Source organism: Artibeus jamaicensis, unplaced genomic scaffold, assembly GCF_021234435.1.
Source record: "Artibeus jamaicensis isolate MK-2021 breed Jamaican fruit bat unplaced genomic scaffold, CSHL_Jam_final contig_797, whole genome shotgun sequence".
In the NCBI taxonomy this organism is placed as follows: domain Eukaryota; kingdom Metazoa; phylum Chordata; class Mammalia; order Chiroptera; family Phyllostomidae; genus Artibeus; species Artibeus jamaicensis.
Genome location: NW_026521977.1, coordinates 5,159,444 through 5,178,636, shown reverse-complemented (window position 1 = coordinate 5,178,636; position 19,193 = coordinate 5,159,444). Strand labels below are relative to the sequence as shown.

At 43.6% G+C, this 19,193-nt stretch overlaps 1 protein-coding gene across 1 annotated transcript in view; it reads right to left on the bottom strand.

Annotated features, from left to right (window-relative positions):
• Nucleotides 1–19,193, bottom strand: part of SPON1 (spondin 1) — a 271,874-nt gene that overhangs the window by 162,048 nt on the left and 90,633 nt on the right. The window contains exon 4 of the mRNA XM_053673014.1: nucleotides 3,997–4,070. Coding sequence (XP_053528989.1) covers nucleotides 3,997–4,070 — 74 coding nt within the window. The remainder of the gene's footprint in view (nucleotides 1–3,996; nucleotides 4,071–19,193) is intronic.

The following is a 19,193-nucleotide window of genomic DNA, read 5'->3' as shown; positions in this document are numbered from 1 at the left end:
ACTACAGCTGCAACTTGCTTCAACTGCTTCATCTTCTGTTCTTCTAGCCATATAGACATAAATGTTGTTTTTTTCCCAAGTTGGACACTTATTCTTAAATATTATATAATAAGAACAGTAACAAAAAGTACAAAACTCTTGAGTGTAAGGAAGAGCATTTTATACGTGTTCCATATGGAATTGACTGGGTTCATTTGCTTTGAATATGCAAAATCAGTGATGGGGAGAAGAAGTGCATTCTAGGTTTTAGGATGAAGAAAAAAGGGACACATTACTGTAATAAAAACTACACCGTATAGAGTCCTTTTCTGCGCTGAGTCTTTTCCATATTATAGGTAGGTTGGTCCTAGCAATCCTAGGAGGTAAGTACTTTAGTTAACCTTGTTTTACAGATCAGAAAACTGAGGCAGATTAGGTACCAGCCCGAGGTTACAGGGTTAGCGAGTGGTGCAGGCAGAACTGGAGGTCAGGTTTTGAGCCCAGGGCCCATGCTATTAGTGTCTGCATTACACCTGTCTGGGAAGACCTTCCGCTGGATAGATCTGCAGAAACACCAATGAGTGAATTTTTTTCTGTGTATTTCTCTTTTTGCTTTTTCAAATGAAGAATGGTCCATTTAGAAAATTATCTCCCTGCACAGCTCCAGGATTTCTAAACGGCCCTGAAGAAGAGGTCCGAAACCACCCGAAATAGAAATCATTGTGTAGCTCCTCTTTGTACACTGGGAAGAGGCCAGAGCATCGTCTGTGCTTAGGAGCAGGCTCCCCACTGCCTTCTGCACAGGGAACCACGTCTGATTCCTGTGCAAGCCACTTTGATAGTTAAGGGACAAGCCCTGTTGAATATATTTTAGGAAAGGCAGGGTAGATCAATAACTCCTGAAGATTTTTTGTTTTCTACATTTCCATTATGACCAACTATGTTGTGAAAAAATGAAATCAGTTTTGAAAAAGGGATTCAGAGCTCAGAGATACATGCTGGGGTTTCCATTGTTAGCCACCAGGCAGCATCAAATGAGACTAATAATGTCTCAGGGAACAAAACTGAGGCAAATTGGTAAGTTTACCTTAGCATAAGGGCTCTCAGATACAGGTAGTAAACTTAAGATGTATCCAGGAGTTCAAAGGGATACATTTATAATAAGTCCTTTGGACTTCCAACAGAAAGCAAGCTTCCACTTAAAAAAAGTAAATGTCTAAGTTTGAAATTAGAAACATCCATACTGTTTCCTAGGGAAGAAAAGCCTATTGAAAGTGAACCAGGTTTTCAAAGGGCGGTGATGACAAGCGTTCACTTCCCCCTTCTCCCAAGTACGGCAGGGCCTGCCAGCTACGGGCAAGTTCAGGTCCTACAGCATCTCCTGAGGTACGTGCTCTCTCCCCATTTCTACTCCATCAGCTTCCTTTCCGGCCGTCATCCTTTAGGCTTCCCTCTTCTTACCTTTTCTCATGATCTCTTCTCTCCCACACTCTCCTCTCTTCTCTGTTTTTTCCCTTCATCCTTCCCTCTCTTTGTCTCTTTCCCTTAATTGTTTGTGACATGGTTTTAAAGTGAGCGTGGGGATTCATGTGTTTATGATAGGTCACCTTTTTGAATATTTTATGTTTCTCATTTAATTGTAAGGAGCTTAATGTTTTATGTTTCTTCTTTGAAATAACGATTGCCATTGCTTTTGATCTGTGCAGTTCTTAATTTTTCCCCTATGCATTAACAGCTTCAACTGGGGGGAAAAATACTCATTTCTCTCTCCTCTTCTTTGATAGATTTGATTGGAATCACCACAGAAGCAAAGAATATAAAGACCTTAATGAAAGAGCTAGAGATAATTAAGTAGTCATACACATTTAAGAAAAATCCCTTTGCTCTATGCTCATAAATTAAACACTTTCTTAACGTGATCTGCTTGCTGGCGGATGAATTTCCTCCTTGGTCTGCTGCCTCCAGGGCTCATCTACAGCTGTATCTAATGATCCTATAGCCCAGGTCCTGCTGGACCTCCTCCTACCCCCCATGAAGTTGCCATTAGGAAGTGGTGTTTTTATGCAGGTGTGTGCTTAGTCATTTTGACAGGACCTCTGCTTCAGAAATGATAACCAACAGAGATTTGCAGTGCCATTTTATTGACACTGCCCCTGCAGAATTTTACCACATTCATAGCTTAGACAAGGATGGAGGCTTTGGAAAGTGCACTTAGTTGAGGATCATTATTAGTACATGGGAGTGTCAGCGAAGTGTCTCCCGAGAAGCCTCAAATCTGGGAAATAAGGCTGTTTTCTGATATTCAGACTAACAAAGCCATACCCCAGTGGGTGTAAACTAAGAGGTGCCTATAAATGTGCGATCCAGAAAACCCACAACTCCGACCCACAGGCCCTCCCTGTCACCTCATGGAGCCGGGGCAGGATTGGGAATGCCCTTTGAGAAGCAAGGGCCTCAACAGCTGAGATGGTCTCTGTTTGGAGAAAAGTGGGGTGAACTTGTGCACAGTGAAATACAGGAAAAGAAAGCCCCAAGAGCCATGTGTTGTGATGCCCGCCTGGAAGCCGACTAGGGCCCTGACCCGCAGGTTCCAGCTCTCTGGCCCCTATGGCAAGTATGGTCCTAATGCAGGGTGTCTGACCTCTCCCCTTTTGCTCTTCCCAGGCTCACTGTGCACTGCCCTGCACCCCCCCCCCCGCCCAGTACAGAACCTAATTTCTATTCTATAGAAATAGAACCTATAGATAAACCTAAGCTCATCTATAGGGAAACCTATGCTTTGATCTAAAAAAGGCAACAGTTCACTCTACTGAATTGGGAGGTAGTCCCTCAGATAAAAGGGAGTGGTTAAGGGCATCGGCTCTTAGATTCAAACCCTGCCCTCTACCACTAGCTGTGTGATGCTGAGCAAGCCATTTAAACTTTTCCTGTCTGAGCCATCTGTAAAATAGGAATGATGTAATTAATAGTTTTCACCAAATAGGGTTGTATAGATTACATTATTAAGGATGTGGAGTGCTTAGAATAGTGCTTGAGATGTTGCAAGCACTCAGAAAAAATATTACCTCGTATAATTTTCCCAGAAGACTTTTATCAACCTTTTTCTTAGTTTACGACTTGCTAGAATTGGAAAGGATTAGTTCTTCTCAAAATGCTAATTACTTTAAATGCAAATAAAATCCTGCAAAAATGAATAGAAATGAGATAAAGATGTATAATTATAGAACATTTTCTATTTTTATTTAGTTCCTTAATGACTTCTAAACACATTCAGATGTTTAAGGTCTTAATTTTTTATGGTAGATTAGCAAACAAGCTCTCAGATATAGATAACAATAACTAATACTTATATATAGTGTTTACTATGTGCTGAGGAACCATGGCACTATTTTACATACATTAAGTCAGATGGTTAGGAAGGGCAAAGTCAGGCTCTAACACCGGTCGGATCCGAATACAGGCCTCTCTGCTTTGACCTCTCCGGTTTACTTGGTCCGTATGGGCTTTGTCAGACTGCTTTCAACCCACGGAGAGGTTGATGATGAGCTTGCAAATCTAAGGACCAGATCCTTGAAATCACAAGGTCAGTGACCTGCTGGCAACCCCATGTTCTTGGAGAAGATCCCCCCATATTGCCGGGGTGCCACACAAGTCTCTGCTGGTAGTTATTCTGGAAAACCATTAAAAACTTCCTAAAGGTACACGATTGTGCATTCCTTAATTAAGTCCTGTGAATTATTCCAAGGAACCTCTTCAGAATAATCACTGTTTCACAAAAATAAAAGATGACACCAATATAAGGTACATTATCTCCTACCCAGGGAATCAAGCTGGGTAATTAGAGCTTAAGGCAGATCCAATTATCCAGAGCATACAGCTAAATTAAAAATTGGAGCTACGTGATGAAGGACTGGAGGAACTCAGAAAGCCCAATCATCTTTATTCCCAAGGCAAGATGTTTGGACTGAATGAGCCACCTTCCACTTCTTTGGTCCTCTGCTGTCCGCATGTTCTTACCTTGTTCACAAAGTTTCTTGGTCAGAGAGCCCTCATCCTGAAAATAAATGATGCGTTTCTGTACGATGCTGGCCCTGTGGGGAAAGAAGACACAAGTGCAGCAATGAGGCAGGCAGATCTGGGGGATGTTGGTACTTTGCTCGGACACCCACAGCTGTGTGGCTTTGAGTGAGTCACCTCAACTTTCTGTGCCTCAGTTTCTTCATTGGAAAGTTGACATTATTATACTCCTACCCCTACCCCTGCCTCTGCCCTGGCCGGTGTGGCTCAGTGGATTGAGCGCCAGCCTGTGAACCAAAAGGTCACTGGTTCGATTCCTAGTCAGGGCACAAGCCTAGATTGTGGGCTAGGTTCCTGACTCGTGGCATGCAAGAGGCAACCAACTGATTTTTCTTTCCCTCCCTTTTTCTCTTTCTTCCCTTCTCTCTGAAAATAAATAGAATCTTAAAAAAAAAATACCTACCCCATAGGATTGCTATGAGAACTAAATAAGAAAATATGTTAAGAGCTTAGCAACAACCTAGAAACCACTCAATAAATATTAGTAATTGTGTTGGTGGTGTTGGTGCTAATATTAAGGTAAGAAAATGAATTAACAGCATCTTTAATAACCTTTCTCAGTGGTTCATTTTACTCTAGTTTCATATAAACTGTTGAGACCATTTGTAGATCAACCAAATTCAAATCAGAGAAGCATGTCAAATCCTATTCCTGAAGGGGAAAAAGGGAATTTAAAATATATATTTTGATTTGTTCTGAAAATGTCATTCTATATCTTTCCTGAAAGTTTAGTCAAAACTGTCTCCTGCATTCTGAACAAAGACAACTTCAGCTGTTACATCTCTCTCTTAAACATGCCAAACACAGGTTCTTAGACTCTGGAAAGAATATTTTGAGGTTGAAAAATGACTTACTTTTAGCCAGCACATATTTCTCGTTAATTAGGATCACACAGACATTCTACCTCTCCTTTAATCCACCCTGCTACTTATTTTTAGCTGGCTGTGCGCAAGTTGAATCCCAAAACCCAGTGTTCCAGTAATTTAAAAGTCTACTACAGTTAACGGTGAGACGGTGCCAATGGATCTCCAGCCCTTTCTGCTGATTTTCATTAGCAACGCTACTCAATCAAAAGGTAATTTTTACTTTGAGTTACCCTATTAAGCAGGGGCCCTTGACTCCATCCCAGCTGACCACACTGAACGAGTGAAAGAGTCACACAATTTGCCCTGCGTCACATGATCTCTCAAGCAGGAATGGGGCCAAGTGTGCACGGATCTGCCGAGGACAGAGGCAGTTTTCTCAATGGTCTGGGCCTAGGCCAAGATGACTTTCCAAAGAAATGTCTACTCTACACCCTGCCTTGCACAAAAGGATAACATTCAGACCAGTCTACATATGTCTTTTATAGTTTTTCCCCACCCAGGGGAGACAACATGTTGAAATAAATGAATGAAATATACTTTCTGTCCACACAAAGCTACTTTGATCATTTACGATGATCATTCTGTTGACCATCAAGCAGAATGTTTCCTTGGGCCAAAAGAACACTCTTGAGAACACTGACTCTCACCCCAAAGCCAGATAATAAAGCCTTTTGTTAGGCAGAGTATCCCACGGTGCTTTTCAGACTGTTTCCCACCGAGAAGGGCCTCAGGGACCCCTTCGGAAGGCAAGGAGAAGAAGATCTAGTGGGAAGTATTCCAGGCCCCACATTCTTGCTTCAACTAAAGGCTTTATCCTCATTTTAGCCAAAGCAGCTTCCTTCCCCTCCTGCCTTCTTGTATTTACTGGTACATTTTCAACAAGTGGTTGTTGGAGGCCTACTTAGTGGCTAGACACTGGCCAGGGACACTTATGAACAAGACAGATGGGGCCCCTTTCCATTCTCAAAGTTCACAGTACCGTGGAAGGGAAAGCATCAAACAACTAAATCCTCACCTACTCATTGAACACAACTGTGATTAAGTGCTGAATGGAGAGATCCACAGGGTGGGGGATAGCATAACACGGGGGGTCCTAGCTGGGACCAAGCCCTGACCACGCTGGGAAAGGCTCCCTTCAGAAAAGATGGCTAAGCATAGATTTGAAAGAAGAGGCTAACTAGGCAAGTGGGAGGGCGAAGCAAGGGAGAGGGCATTCCTTGTGAAATCTTTGAAGTGGGGGAGGGTCAGAGCTCATTGGAGAACCTACAAATGGTGAGCCAGGGAGGTGGTGTGAGACAGCTGGAGAGTAGGCAGAACCACATCCCCCAGAGGCTGCAAGGAGATGGCCTTTTACTCTGAGCTTGTTGAGGTAGCTTTGACCAGTGTGGCTGGTCAGATTTGCTCTTTGGAAGAAGCTCTTGGGCTGTACAGTAAAAACAGGTTGGTATGTGGTTGCGGCACACAGAGCTCCCACACCACTCAAACTTTGTCTCCATAAAATTCTCTTGCCAAAATAGTTTGAAAACCCTGCTGTACAAGATAAAATGCAAACTTACTATGGTTTCATCTATTGCCATTTGGTGCCGTGCTCCCTGGGTTGCAGACTTTGAGAAGTTCATGCCCCTTCCCCCAACTCTTCTTCCACTCTACCAGGCCTTTGTCTGTGCTGTTTACTCTCCCAGAAGCTCCCAAAGCCTGCCTTTGCTAGTGTCTATGACAAATATCTTGAATTTTCTTCCTCCTGCTATAAATTCGAGAACAATGGCAAAGCCAATGATTTAAAAGCATGATCACAGTTTCAACAATTAAATCATCCCAAAATGTTCCAAAATTAAGATTGTAAAAATTTGGGAGACCAGAGATAGAAACATGTATTTCCTATAAGATGCTTCAGTTTCTTTCATCCCTTGTTTTCCAAGATCTCAGGGGGCTCACTTTCTCGATTTGATAATAGTTGTAATTTCTGCGCCCTTGCACTGAGCCTGCCAGTCCCTGCACTGTGGAGGCCTTCACGCACGTTATCTCCCATGTCGTATGCATTACGTATATCACAGGTCCTCAGATTCCTCATCCAAGACCCTTGGGCTAGGTGTGTTTTTGAATTAATTTTTCAGATACCATTAACATCCCCCCCCAATTAAACACATCAATATTCTGCAGCAAAATGTAAGGATATTTACACCAAGAGAGTAAATAAAACTATAACTAGCTTCATGTCATTTCAGGTCAAGCTTGGCAAAGTTAGAGAAATGCTACTGTTTTCAGAGGGATTAAGATGAGGGCTTATCTTCCAGAGGAGAATGACTGAGAAGCAGGAAGGTTCAAGTCACGTGCCTAAGGTTTTGAAGTTCCTTCGTCTGTTTCCCAAGTCCACGCTTTGTCTTCTGCTCAGATCAGTTGTAAGGATTAAAAGTCAGGTATAAAAACTACCTGCGAGGTATAAAAAATTGCCCTGTGAGGTGAGCATTATTATGAAATGTAACCCTGATGGATTTTCCTTGGATCAGCTCATGGAACACACACTGTGGAGAACTGAGATTTGTGTGGGTCTGCCTGGAGCCTGGGTCGTGATCACCAGGAAAAGCCAGAGCAGACAGCTCCACGTGGCTGGCCAGCTCTCTGCGTCGTGCCCTTTGGATTTCACTCTGTGCAGATCAAACATGAGACACTAGGCTTGTTCTGATCTGCCCTTGTCCCTGTCCAGTCCTGCTTGAGCACTCTGTCCAAGCTATGTCCTATACCTGTGGCTCATGGTCTTATACCTCTGGGCCTCTGTCCATGGGACCTCTTCTCTCCTTCCTCATGACTCCTCAGCACCATGCACACACATACACACATGCACAGTTCAGTTACCTAACTCACACTGAACTAAGATGGTACTTCCTTCAGGTGGTTCCTTGGCCAGGTGCTCTTCCTATGAGAACCACAGCCACAGCCTGCTGGGTTTCTCCTACCACAGCACTGATTAATTTATATTGTAATGGCCTGTTCACTCTTCTATCTCCTGTGCTAGATTATTCAATTTTGAGAGCCGGAACTGTATCTTATTAATTTCTGTAGACATTACTAATGTCCCTGTAGTAGTGGTAGAAGAAACAGGGTTTGGAGGAAAAGGAGAGAATTTGAGATTGAACCGTAGGATGTGAAGGTGGTATCTAGGGGACAGTTTGACGTGGGGAACTGTAACTCAGAAGAGGTGTGAAGGGTGGTGAGTGTGGGAATGGAGGTCACTGAGGCAGAGGTGAACGTTAAAGCTTTCAGAGTGGCTGATGTCATCCAGGGAAAGTGTACTGAGGGAGAAGTCAAGCTGAGCCCAGAACTCTGAAGAAGACCCACATCCACCTACCAATCTGACAACAGAGACCAAGACCTGGATATACTTAGCTGCAGAAGATGTCTCTTTTTACTCCTCCTTTGGTCAACTCCTGAGAGATTTTTATATTCTGCAAAAATGCATTTCACTTGAAGTCTGTTCACATCAAAGTATAAAACTCAGCTGAGATTTATAAATCATATTATCGTTCAGGAGAATAATAGCTTTACAAGATGAGAAAGCTGTTAGTAAGAACTCCCTCAGCATTTCCCAATGACAAATCTCTCCCATTCTCTGTTGCAATTTGGCAGTCCTGTTGCACAGCATTTATACACTGATCTACTGAATGCTCTCTTATCATGAAAGGATGTGTTAAGGAAATCTAAATTAAATTTCTCAGTGTGTTAGCTTCTCAAACTTTGGAATATTGAGATTCTAAAGAACGTAATCATTTCAAAAGTTTCCTTTTAAACCTAAAGTAGAACATTTCCAGAAATGCCATCCTGAATCTCTTGGATGCTCGGCCCTTTTCTTTCTGAAGGGTTTACGTATTGGCTGTTCTTTTTCCTTGGGGAATTTGCCTGTTGGAGTGAAGTTAGAGTTTGCTAGGTTGTGGGTTTGCTGTCTAGTGCTGAACGGGCCTGGGATCCCAACTCTTTCCGAAAACAGACAGGGACACCTCAGAAACTAAAGGCCACGGCCATGAAATGACTTAAAAATACACCGTGATCCTCAGGAGCTGGGTCACTGCTGTGTACACAGAATTCATGCAAAGGCCTTACTTACTACACGCACTTTGCAAAAAGTCAATATTCAGTCCGTGGTAGCCATTATTGCTGCTGTTGTTAAATCACCAGCCCTTAACAAAGCGCCTGGCACATTAACATATTTAATAAATAGCAGCTATTGTTAAGATCAGCGCCAGGTCTGTCTCATTCCCTTGCAGAGGGAGGAGTGAAGGTGCCGCCCTGGTCATCTGCCTTAGGCAGAGCTAATGAATGGCCAAAATGAAGCTCGGGTCTGTGGTCTCCAGACTATTTTTGCCAATCCTCATCCCAATTCCAGTGAAATCCCTATTACTGAAAACTTCTTATAATACATGACAAAATTTGCCTGTGATCTCAGGGGTGTTTTCCATAGAAGTGATCCAGTTTATAATCAGTGTCATCTTCCTTCTACCATGAAAGAACAGCTCTGCGGGAAGCCCCAGGAATGAAATGTTAAAGTCATAGCAATGCTAATATCATTAGGAACTGAGGCTATCTGCCTTATTTCACTTCTTGAGGACCCCGACTGCTACCCTGACCATGGTCTTATGTTCATGAGCAGATATGTTTACAGGCTGGGTACATTTCATGATCCAGACCCTCATCAATTCTTTCTATGGCTTTAGGCGCATCTCGGGACGTGAAGCTCAGTCCAGGAGGTAACGGACATCCTGGCAGCCCATGATAATGTGCCCATGGAGAAAAAAGGCAGAGGGTACCTGCAGGGCTCTGTCCACAACACACATGAGAACTCCACGTGAGCCCAATAGTAAGGTTACAATCCTCGCTTGAGGTCACAAAACTATTGGTTCAAAGATTGGTATAGTCACTTGTCGTTACCACAAAGAAGCAATTCTAGTAGCTGCCATGAGCTTATTCCTGCTTAATAATTACCACTCATTCATAAATGCTGGTTCTAATTTTAACAAAAATGAGAGGAAAATTTGTTTTAGCACTCAGTTTATTTCTTGTTAGAATAACCCTGAGGACCACAAGTTTATTGTGGTCCCATTTTCTCTTATTATTGTCCAGTGTCAGACCTGGTCTTTATCATATCTTCTCAATACTATTACTTTAGGGTTTAACATTTTACTGCCTCCCCTGCAAAATCCAGTGGAAAATTAACAACGAGGAATTAATTTTCGTATCACAAGAGAGACATAAAAACAGAATAAAAGTGGATTATGTTTTAAAAGAACGAGCTTAGATGTGAGAGGCATGCAAAGCAGGAAGATATTCATCTACTCATGTTGCAGTTTAACAGTTGCGTGAGGCCCTGGCAGAGAAGTGATGAATAAGACAGTGTGAGCGCGACAGCAAATAGTTGACGGCCTGATGAAAGAGGGAGAGAGATGTAATCCAGTGAATCAAAATACTGCATAGCAAGTATGAGAGTCTACCCAGGACCCATGTCTTCCATCTGCCGTGCCTGCCAGACCCTCAGCTCGGGAGGTAGTACAAGGCAGCCAATCACAGTATCTTGCTCTCACTTTCCCAGCCTTTCTTGCTGCTAGGAAATGGGAGGTATATGCCCCACATATGGCTTCAGTAACATAAGGGCAGGTTTACAGGATAAAGGGGAGGCCTTCTGAGGAAGTTTTGCTTTCCAGGTAAAAGAAATTAATGAGTCACTCCGGCCTGTCCTTTTTCTGGCTTTGATTACAAGCACAATGTACAAAACAAGGCAGCCTTTTTGTGACCATGAGGAAGAGGCCAAGAAAATCTAGAGACACTAGCCCTGACATCTTTTAGGTGCTGAAACAATACCAGCCAGTCACCTACCCCTAGACTTCTTGTTTTGTGAGAAAAATAAGCCCCTATGCACCAGGCCAAGAGATTGTACCTGGGAGCACTGTAGGACTTAGGCGGGGGTTGGGGTGGGACAGTTTGGTCAGAAGAACCTTGGAGAGGGACATTATGAATGAGGACTTAAAAGGGGGGCTCGGAATTGGTGGGTGGAAGGTCATGCTGCCATTTGCTGAAACTTGCCGTTAGGTGCAGAAGACAGACACCTATTTACCGTGACTAGGAAGAGAGCAGGCATTCCTACAAGTACATGCCAGTGTGAAGAGAGACTGGGCCATAAGGGGAAGAGTGATGGGTGGGATTTTGACAGGAAAACACAGGTGTGGGAAATAATTTTTCTTTGGAGGAGGCTGTCACATGCCCGGGCCCCATGGCTGAGGAAACAGTGGAAACTCTTAGGGGTATCTGCTAAATCACTGGCTGGAAATTTGTCACCTGTTGGAAAAAAATCTTAAATAAACTCACATAGACAAAATAAATAAACTGCAGGAAGTAGTCCCAGTGGTGGAAGCTCTGGAAGGTAGGCGATGCTGGGTAGTGAACAGGACCATTTCTCATTTCCTATAATTGTTTTAAACCACTCAATTGTTTTTCCCCAGCATCTTTTGACCCTTTCTGGGTTCTCCTCTCTGGCTTGAATTACCCATGGCATTTCATAACCTTGCAAAGAGAGATCAGCCTGGAGGGAAGGCAATATCTCACAATGCATCTTGAGGCCAGGGTATCTTTTTCTCTTAAGAATACAAAACCATGATGCTTTATGTTCCTGAAACATTACTTTTAAAGAAAAACCAGCCTCAGCACATTATTCACCATTTAGCAACATGATCAATGGTACCTGAGGTATGAGTAATCCAAGGACAGCTGACGGTTGGGTTCGCTGTTTCTGTACTATTGAACCCATGATTGTTCTGCATAACGTCTGGTACAGTTAAGCTGCTGGTCAGCCCTCTGACTCACTTTCTCCCCCAACTTCTCCACATCTACAAACCCTCCCGCAGATTGTGAACCTCTTGAGCTCCGGGACTGTTTCTTATTTCTCACTGGGTACCTGGAACCCAGCAGAGGATCTGGCCAAAGCTCATTGAACCCAGAGTTCATAATCTGGGGTACGCAGATGGGTTTCAGGATGATGGAATTTTGTGTGATGTCCACAGGTGCATACTTCTGGGTAAGAGTTCATAGCTCTCTTCTGCTTCCCAAAGGGGTTCCTGACCTTGAAAAGCTTAAGAACCACTGTTAGGTCTGATATGCATGCTGGGAGAGATATGAAATGGCATGGTGTCATTCCATTTAATAAAAATCTTCAACGAAGGTATATGCTTTTCTTTTGTAAAGATGAAGGTTAAAATTTTATTCCAAGCATCCAAGACTTCAACTGCTTTCTCTCCAGACTGTGCTCTGATCGGAAATAGAACCTGTCTCGGCTGGAAAACAAGAAATAGAAAGCAGAGCATTGCTCCTGGGTTTCTCCGCGTTCCTTGCTGAGTCCTTGCGCTCTGCAGGGCCAGGGCGTGGGTGTAATCCCATAATCACTCCACCCCCTCCTTAGAGAGGAAATGCCTCCTTGCAAGTTTCTTTCCTGCTGAGTCCTTACTCTCTACCACTCCACCTTGGCCTCAGCTGCCTCCCCTTTTTGCAGGTTCCCTTAAGCCAGGGTTGGCGACATTGTCCCCTCAGGTGTAAGGAAGCAATCCAGGTGACAGAGTAACATCCTTAAACACAGGCTACCTGCTATTCTTCCTGTCCCTCGGGGAGCTTCCCTGACCGTTTGTCAGCTGGCACTTCTGCTGTGGAAATGGGAGTTTCTTGTACAGTAGCAGACCTGTGTGTTGGGAGATGCTCCCTCCTGCAGGCTGGGTTAGGGACTGTGGGGAGGGTGGTTACGGTTCTTAGCTAGGGGTTCAGGCTGCTGAGTGAATTTCAGAGGATTCTTGAACCCCTGAAAAAACTGTATGCAAAATGGTAAGCATTTGCCTTGCTTCGGGGAGAGATTCTACAAGAACTATTTGCTTGAAATTAGGAATCTTGATTTTTATGCCTGTTTGTATCCACTGGAGTCCTATCCACCCCACCCTCAAAAAGAACATGCATGGGAAAATAAAGGAAGGATTCCCTGTACAATTACTGCAGTAACCTCCTAATGAATCACCTGTCCTTGCAAACCCATCAATTTATATATACTCTGCCAAGGGACTGGTTAGTCATCACCATGAGCACATTATCACTTCATTCCATAGACTGTTAGGCAGCAAGGGCACCACAGTCCTAACTAACCCATCTCCCATAACTGCTCTGTCCCAGCCCACCCCAGCACAGGGTCTTGCACATAGTAGGTCCTCTCCAAACAAAGGTTCCTCTCTCACTTATCAACTACAGTCCAAACACTTAGCTAAACGACCACAATCCTGAACACCCAGATACTTACCGCCTTCCAGGTCTGACACTCCACTGGCACAACCTGACTCTTCCCAAATACCTGAACTCAGTCCTGCTTTCTCACTGTGTGCAGAGCATGGGTCCCGTGACCCCTCCCGGCTTCTGCCCACGCTACTCACTAAACCAGGAATGCACTTCCGCTTCTTCTAGCACACTCATCTGTTGCCCCCTCACCATCTCCTTAGAGTCTCATTGGGTTTCTAGAACACTGCCCGTCATTACTTTCTATTTGACATTTGGGCACTGGCTACTCTTGATGCTTGCTTGAGCTTTAATAGCTTGTGTTACCATTTAATGTGTGTTTATACCATGTACTTCTTACTGAATTCTAAGCTCTTTCATAAAAGCAGCCCTATATGTAGCCTGGGGCTCCTCTAGCTCTTAGCACAGTGCCTTTCATGCTGGAGGCATTGAAGGTGTATTGATCTGATACATTTTCATACATCGACTGTACTCATCATTCAGCTCTTTCATATTCAGCACATAGTGTTGGGTGTCTACCATATATCCACGATCTGGAAAAAAGCAGTAGCTCCGCAGGGTGAGCAGTGGTACCGGAGGGCCGGTGAGCAGCACACAGCGGCTGGTGTGAGTCACGGGACAATCCTCACTACACAAAGGCCGGTTAGGTCTGCGTTGCTTTGTTCAAGCTGGGCTGTTTGACTGATGGCAACCGTTATTCTCAAAAGGAACCATTTGGGTTGAATTCAAAATCCCCTCACAATGTTGGGAGTCAACAGGATGTTGACGTATCTGCCAGGAAAAGGTTAAACCAAAGATGGAACTTTATCGAAAAGAGAGTGGCTGATTTCACAGTGTAATCCACTTTGGTTATCTCTTGAGGTGATCCTTACCAAAAAAAAAAAAAGAAAAGAAATAGATACCCATAGGCCTTACATTTTTGACTCCAGATTTGTACCATGTTTCTTCTTTTCAACATCTGCACCCTTCTGTAGCACCTGACCCCATTCTAATGTCACATAAGCTTATCGGAGGTAAACCATGATCACATCTGACCACCAAAGAGTTCTGGAACAACAACATGAGCCACGCGTAAGCCACAAAATCTGGGCATACTTTGCTTTGTTTTCTAGCCATTCTTATAGAAAATAATGTCAGAGATAAAAAAAAATAAACAAAAGAAAAGAGGGAAGACAGGCAGGGAGAGAGGAGGTATGGAGGAGAAGAAAGAAGGAAGGTCAAGAGGTCTAATTTTCTGAGTAAAATATGTGGAAGATAAATGAATGGAACCTCATTATGATGCAGAGTAGAATATAAGTGACTAATTCTTTTTCTAAAATACGGTAAATTACAAAATTTCACTAATGGCTTGAGATGGGGGACTTGGGAATGAATCTGGAGCCTCTTACCCATATTAAACAAGGTACTACAAGTCTTTTTTTTTCAAGTAGGCAAGGAATAAATTAAAACCCAACAAATCAATAAAGACCTCTATCCTGAAGGCAACGGTGTCACCACATTTACATGTTGCATATCTCTGCGAGATGGAGTTGAACTTCAGTGTGTGTGTTCCTAAGGGAATGTCTAGAACTATCACAAAGTCGGGATAGAAGCAGAGATGGAGAGGGAGGACCAGAAGAGGGGAGATGCTGATAGAGGTGGAGATGGAGAGAGAAGGGAAGGAAGGAGGAGGCTTCAGCTTCAACCACCTCATCTCTATGAGGGAACAGGAGTAAAACCAGATGGTAGCCACCCCTAGGGGGCAGCAGAGCAGATGTCCTTAAAGCTGGACCCTCACAGTGTGGTGGGCCGAAAGATCACGAACCTGTCAGTGTCTATGGCCCTGGTCACAGACACTGCTTCATTTTGTGTTTGCAAATGGTTGAGTTTGTGCCACCACAATGGGGTGTGCGTTTCCCTCGTTTTTGGATGGCTCCATGTCAAGGACATTTTAATATGAGTAAAATAAATTTCAAGAAAGTAAACTAGCAGAATCCTTGTCCTAGCAGGATATTTGGTAATGACCTTTTGGTAATGACCCTTTGCACTGTATTTAACCCGTCTTTGTCTATATGCTTAGTGTTTCTTCCAAGACATAGCTGGTCTTGGAAATCTATAATTCGACCTCCTGCTAACATGGTGTCTTCTCTGTTCAAGTTGCCATAAGATGACCAGGAGCTCCTTATAGCCAGGGGTCTAATGTCACTGACTGGCCAGTTTGCGATGCTGATATCCTGCATTGCTGGTAGAAAAGCCATAGTCTTCCATGTGCCTTGTACCTTCCTAAGGAAAACCAAACCAGTTCTTTCATCTATAAATTGTTATGATTTGTGCAACATATTTTGGTGAAATCAAGTAGTTGGCAATTGATTGGACTGGGGATCAATACATAAGCCAAATGCAACCACAGATGGGTTAGATACGAGAGATGCTGGATGCTTCTGGATTCCTTTTCTGAAAACTCTTCCCAGTAGGGTTCTGCATATTGTATGGTGTGAACTGGCTTCTTGAATTCTGTCATTTGGGGGAAAAATGTCAGACAGGTTAAGAGAAGATGGGTCACTTATACATGCCAAGGTCCAGAGCGTTGAACAATTGTCCAGGATACTTTTCTGTTCCTCTCTGGAGCCTGTGGCATAATCCCATGGTGACTGTTGCTGATGTAATGATGTTACTTGCATACTATCCAATATACCCTACATATTTGTACAATAAACTTCTGGAGGTCAGTGGTGCGTGAGAAACACCACAGGTAGCCCTGGCCCACAGCTTAGTTTGTTGGAGCATCGTCCCAATGCACCAAGCGGAAGAACGAATCAATGTCTCGTTCTCCCTCTCTCTCTCTCTCCTCCCCCCTTCCTCTCTCTCTCAAATCAATCAATAAAAAAAATGTAAAAATAAAAGAAACACCACATGTTAGCCTGCAATTAGCAACATTTCCGTTTGGATCTTACTGGGCTCTTTTGGTTGTTGTTGTCAGGGCTCATCAACACCGAAATGGAGTTGTTTTGATTTGCTACCATCTCTCTGCTATCAGGCAACTGTTATTAGGAAAATCACATTAATTAGCAACAGCTGAGGGGAGGACTCGCTATTTCGGAGCTGCAGCTGCAAGTCTCCTTGCAATCTGACTGCTGCCTACATTTTAACAATTAACAGAATAAATAGTCTCTGAGTGTATTTAATCACGTTAATTTTGTTTTCCTCTATTTCTATTACTGTTTAGGACTGGTAGTTAATCTACATTAAAAACTCCGATGCATAGTGTACCTCGAAGCATAACCCGAGGGTTCCCATCCCTCTGTGATTTGTTGGAAGTGATCTATTGTTTAGCTTAATGCTGATTTTTTAACTTTATGCAATAAAATAAAATAATTAATTAAACTTTACCCAACAGATTGGCTTATTAACCAAAATATTTGATTACACTGAAAATCTTATTTTAGAGCCCCGTTAGGTAACAGGATTAAATGAATGGCTAGATGAAAGGGAGAAAGAGTAAGTGGATAGAATGGTAGATACACAGAATAAAAGGTACATACACATACATATTTAAATTAGAACTGATATTTAAACCTTTTAAATTCTAATCCCTGCTAGTTCATTATTTTTGTTTATAGTTGCCATGATCCAGCATGGTGCAGACATGGTGTGATAGAAAGACCTCTGCAGTCAGGCAGATCTTGACCTACCTCTTCAGGGTGCAGTAGGTAATGTAACTCCACAGCCTCAGTTTTCTCCCCCAGAAGTTGGGGTTAATACCAACTTTATGGGACTCTTGTGAGCAATTAATGAGCTAAGCTGGTCTGTAAAGATCCTAGCACCAAGTAGGTACCTGAAAAAATGTTCTCTTACTTTCTTTCTTCTACTTTAAACCTCACATTGCTACTAATTTCTCATGTATTTATGCCTTTCCTATGCAACTGGGGAGTTAATTAAACTCTTATGAAGTGGGGACTCTCTTGCTCATCTATCCACCCACAGTGCACTGCACAGCAGCTGGTGCCCAGGGTGTTCGTACCAGTTCACCAGTGTTAGTCCATGTGCCTTATTTCACCACCGGCTGGTGCAACACTAATAGTGAACAATATTGAGTGCTTACTATGCTCCAGGCACTCCGTAGTGAGTGTTTTACATACCTTGAGGGTTCTCAGCCCTGGCTGCTCATTAGAATTATTTGGGGAGGGGGATTTTGGAAAGCACTGACACCCCAATTCCATCCCGGACCAAGGAGATCAGAATTTCCAGAGATGGGGCCTTTACTGGTAATTTTTAAAAGCTGCTCAGGTGATTCTCATGTGTAGCCAAGAGCCACTGACTTAGACTACTCGGTTTAATTCTCCCACCTGTGAGATAGTTACTATTATTATCTCCTTTTGCAGATGAAAAAGGCTGAGGCACAGGGGGACCAAGTATATATAACTCTTAAGAGGTGGAGCCAGGATTAGGTAATGAGTTTGATGCTATCACTTTCTCCACTGCTCCCCCAGCTCCCATGTGGCAAGGAAATCCCAAGCTAAAACTCCTGGGCAGAAATAGAATATGTAGGTGTCCCCAGAGTTACCCAGTGACTTTGATCATCATAAAAGAAAATGTGCCAAAGTACAGAAAATTCTTTCTGTTTTAAAAGTGGAGGCCAGGTTTCCATCTTGACTTTCATATTCACGGTCTGTGTGATCCAGTTCCAATCACAGTGTCTCTCTCAGCTTTGGTTTCACTCAAACACATCAACTTGCAAGAGCATTGGGAAGGCACTCTGTAAACCCTAAACTACCTAAAAAGGTAAAGGGGCACTTCCTAAGCCTTACAGCCTCACCCCCATTTTACAGTAAAAAAAACAACAAACCCGCCCTGGCTGGTGTAGCTCAGTGGATTGAGCGCGGGCCGGCGCACCACACGATCGCGGTTCGATTCCCAGTCAGGGCACATGCCTGGGTTGCAGGCCGGTTCCCTGCAGGCCAGTTCCCAGCAGGGGACGCACAAAAGGCAACCATACATTGATGTTTCTCTCCCTCTCTCCTTCCCCCACTTCCCCTCTAAAGATAAATAAATAATAAAATATTAAAAAAAAAATAGAAGATCCAAAATTTGTTTAAAAAAAACAAAAAAAAACAAAAAAAACAACAAACCCAAAACAGGCTAAGACTGGGTGGGGCCAGGACTTCTATCTTGACCTGTCTGATGCCAGAGCTTGTCTGCAGGGGGCAACACTTGCTTCAGTCAAGAACCATCTTGAAAAACATGATTAGCCATAGAGTCTGTAGCCAAAAAAGTGTGGAAAGGGGGACTTTTCCTGTTGTGGAGGAATAATGAAATAATGAGGCTTTCTGTGAAAAGCTGTTTTGGAGATAGTCCTGCCGCTGGAGAGAACTTGCTCTTCTTCCCTCCCACACTCCCCACTCCAGCCCAGCTGGTAACTGTCACTTCCCTGCTTTGTTCCAGGGGCTAAAGTGAAAACGAAAATGCAGCCTCATTCCAAACACAGCTTGGCATTTCAGGTTCCCAGATGAATATTCATCTGCTAGTCCCTCCAGCTTGTTCTCTCATCTCCTCCATACCTAGCCCAAGCCTGGCACATAATAGGTGCTCAGGAAATGTTTGTCAAATGAACAGTAGAGTCCTGCGGGGTAGTGGGGTGCGGAGGGTGGTGAAAGGTACACTGACGTTCCTTCCCGTAGAGGCCAAGTGCCACCTGTAGTAGCACATATGCATGGGACTTATACCTTTGCCTTATTCACGGTGTCTATCCTAAACTGCTCATCTTAACCCAACTTTGTGCCCCATTTCTTCCCTTGTGAAGGCCTCCCCCGCTTGAAGATGCTTTGGACCTGATTCTTAGACTTTCTTCTTTAACCTGACCCTTTGTCGTTCTCCTCCGCTGAGCTGCTCTGGCCCTACAGCTGCCAGGCTGTAAGCAGCCGAGGCTCCAAGCTCACTTGGCCCCATGGCGGGGCTTACACGACTGCTGATGGTGTGGAGTGGGGT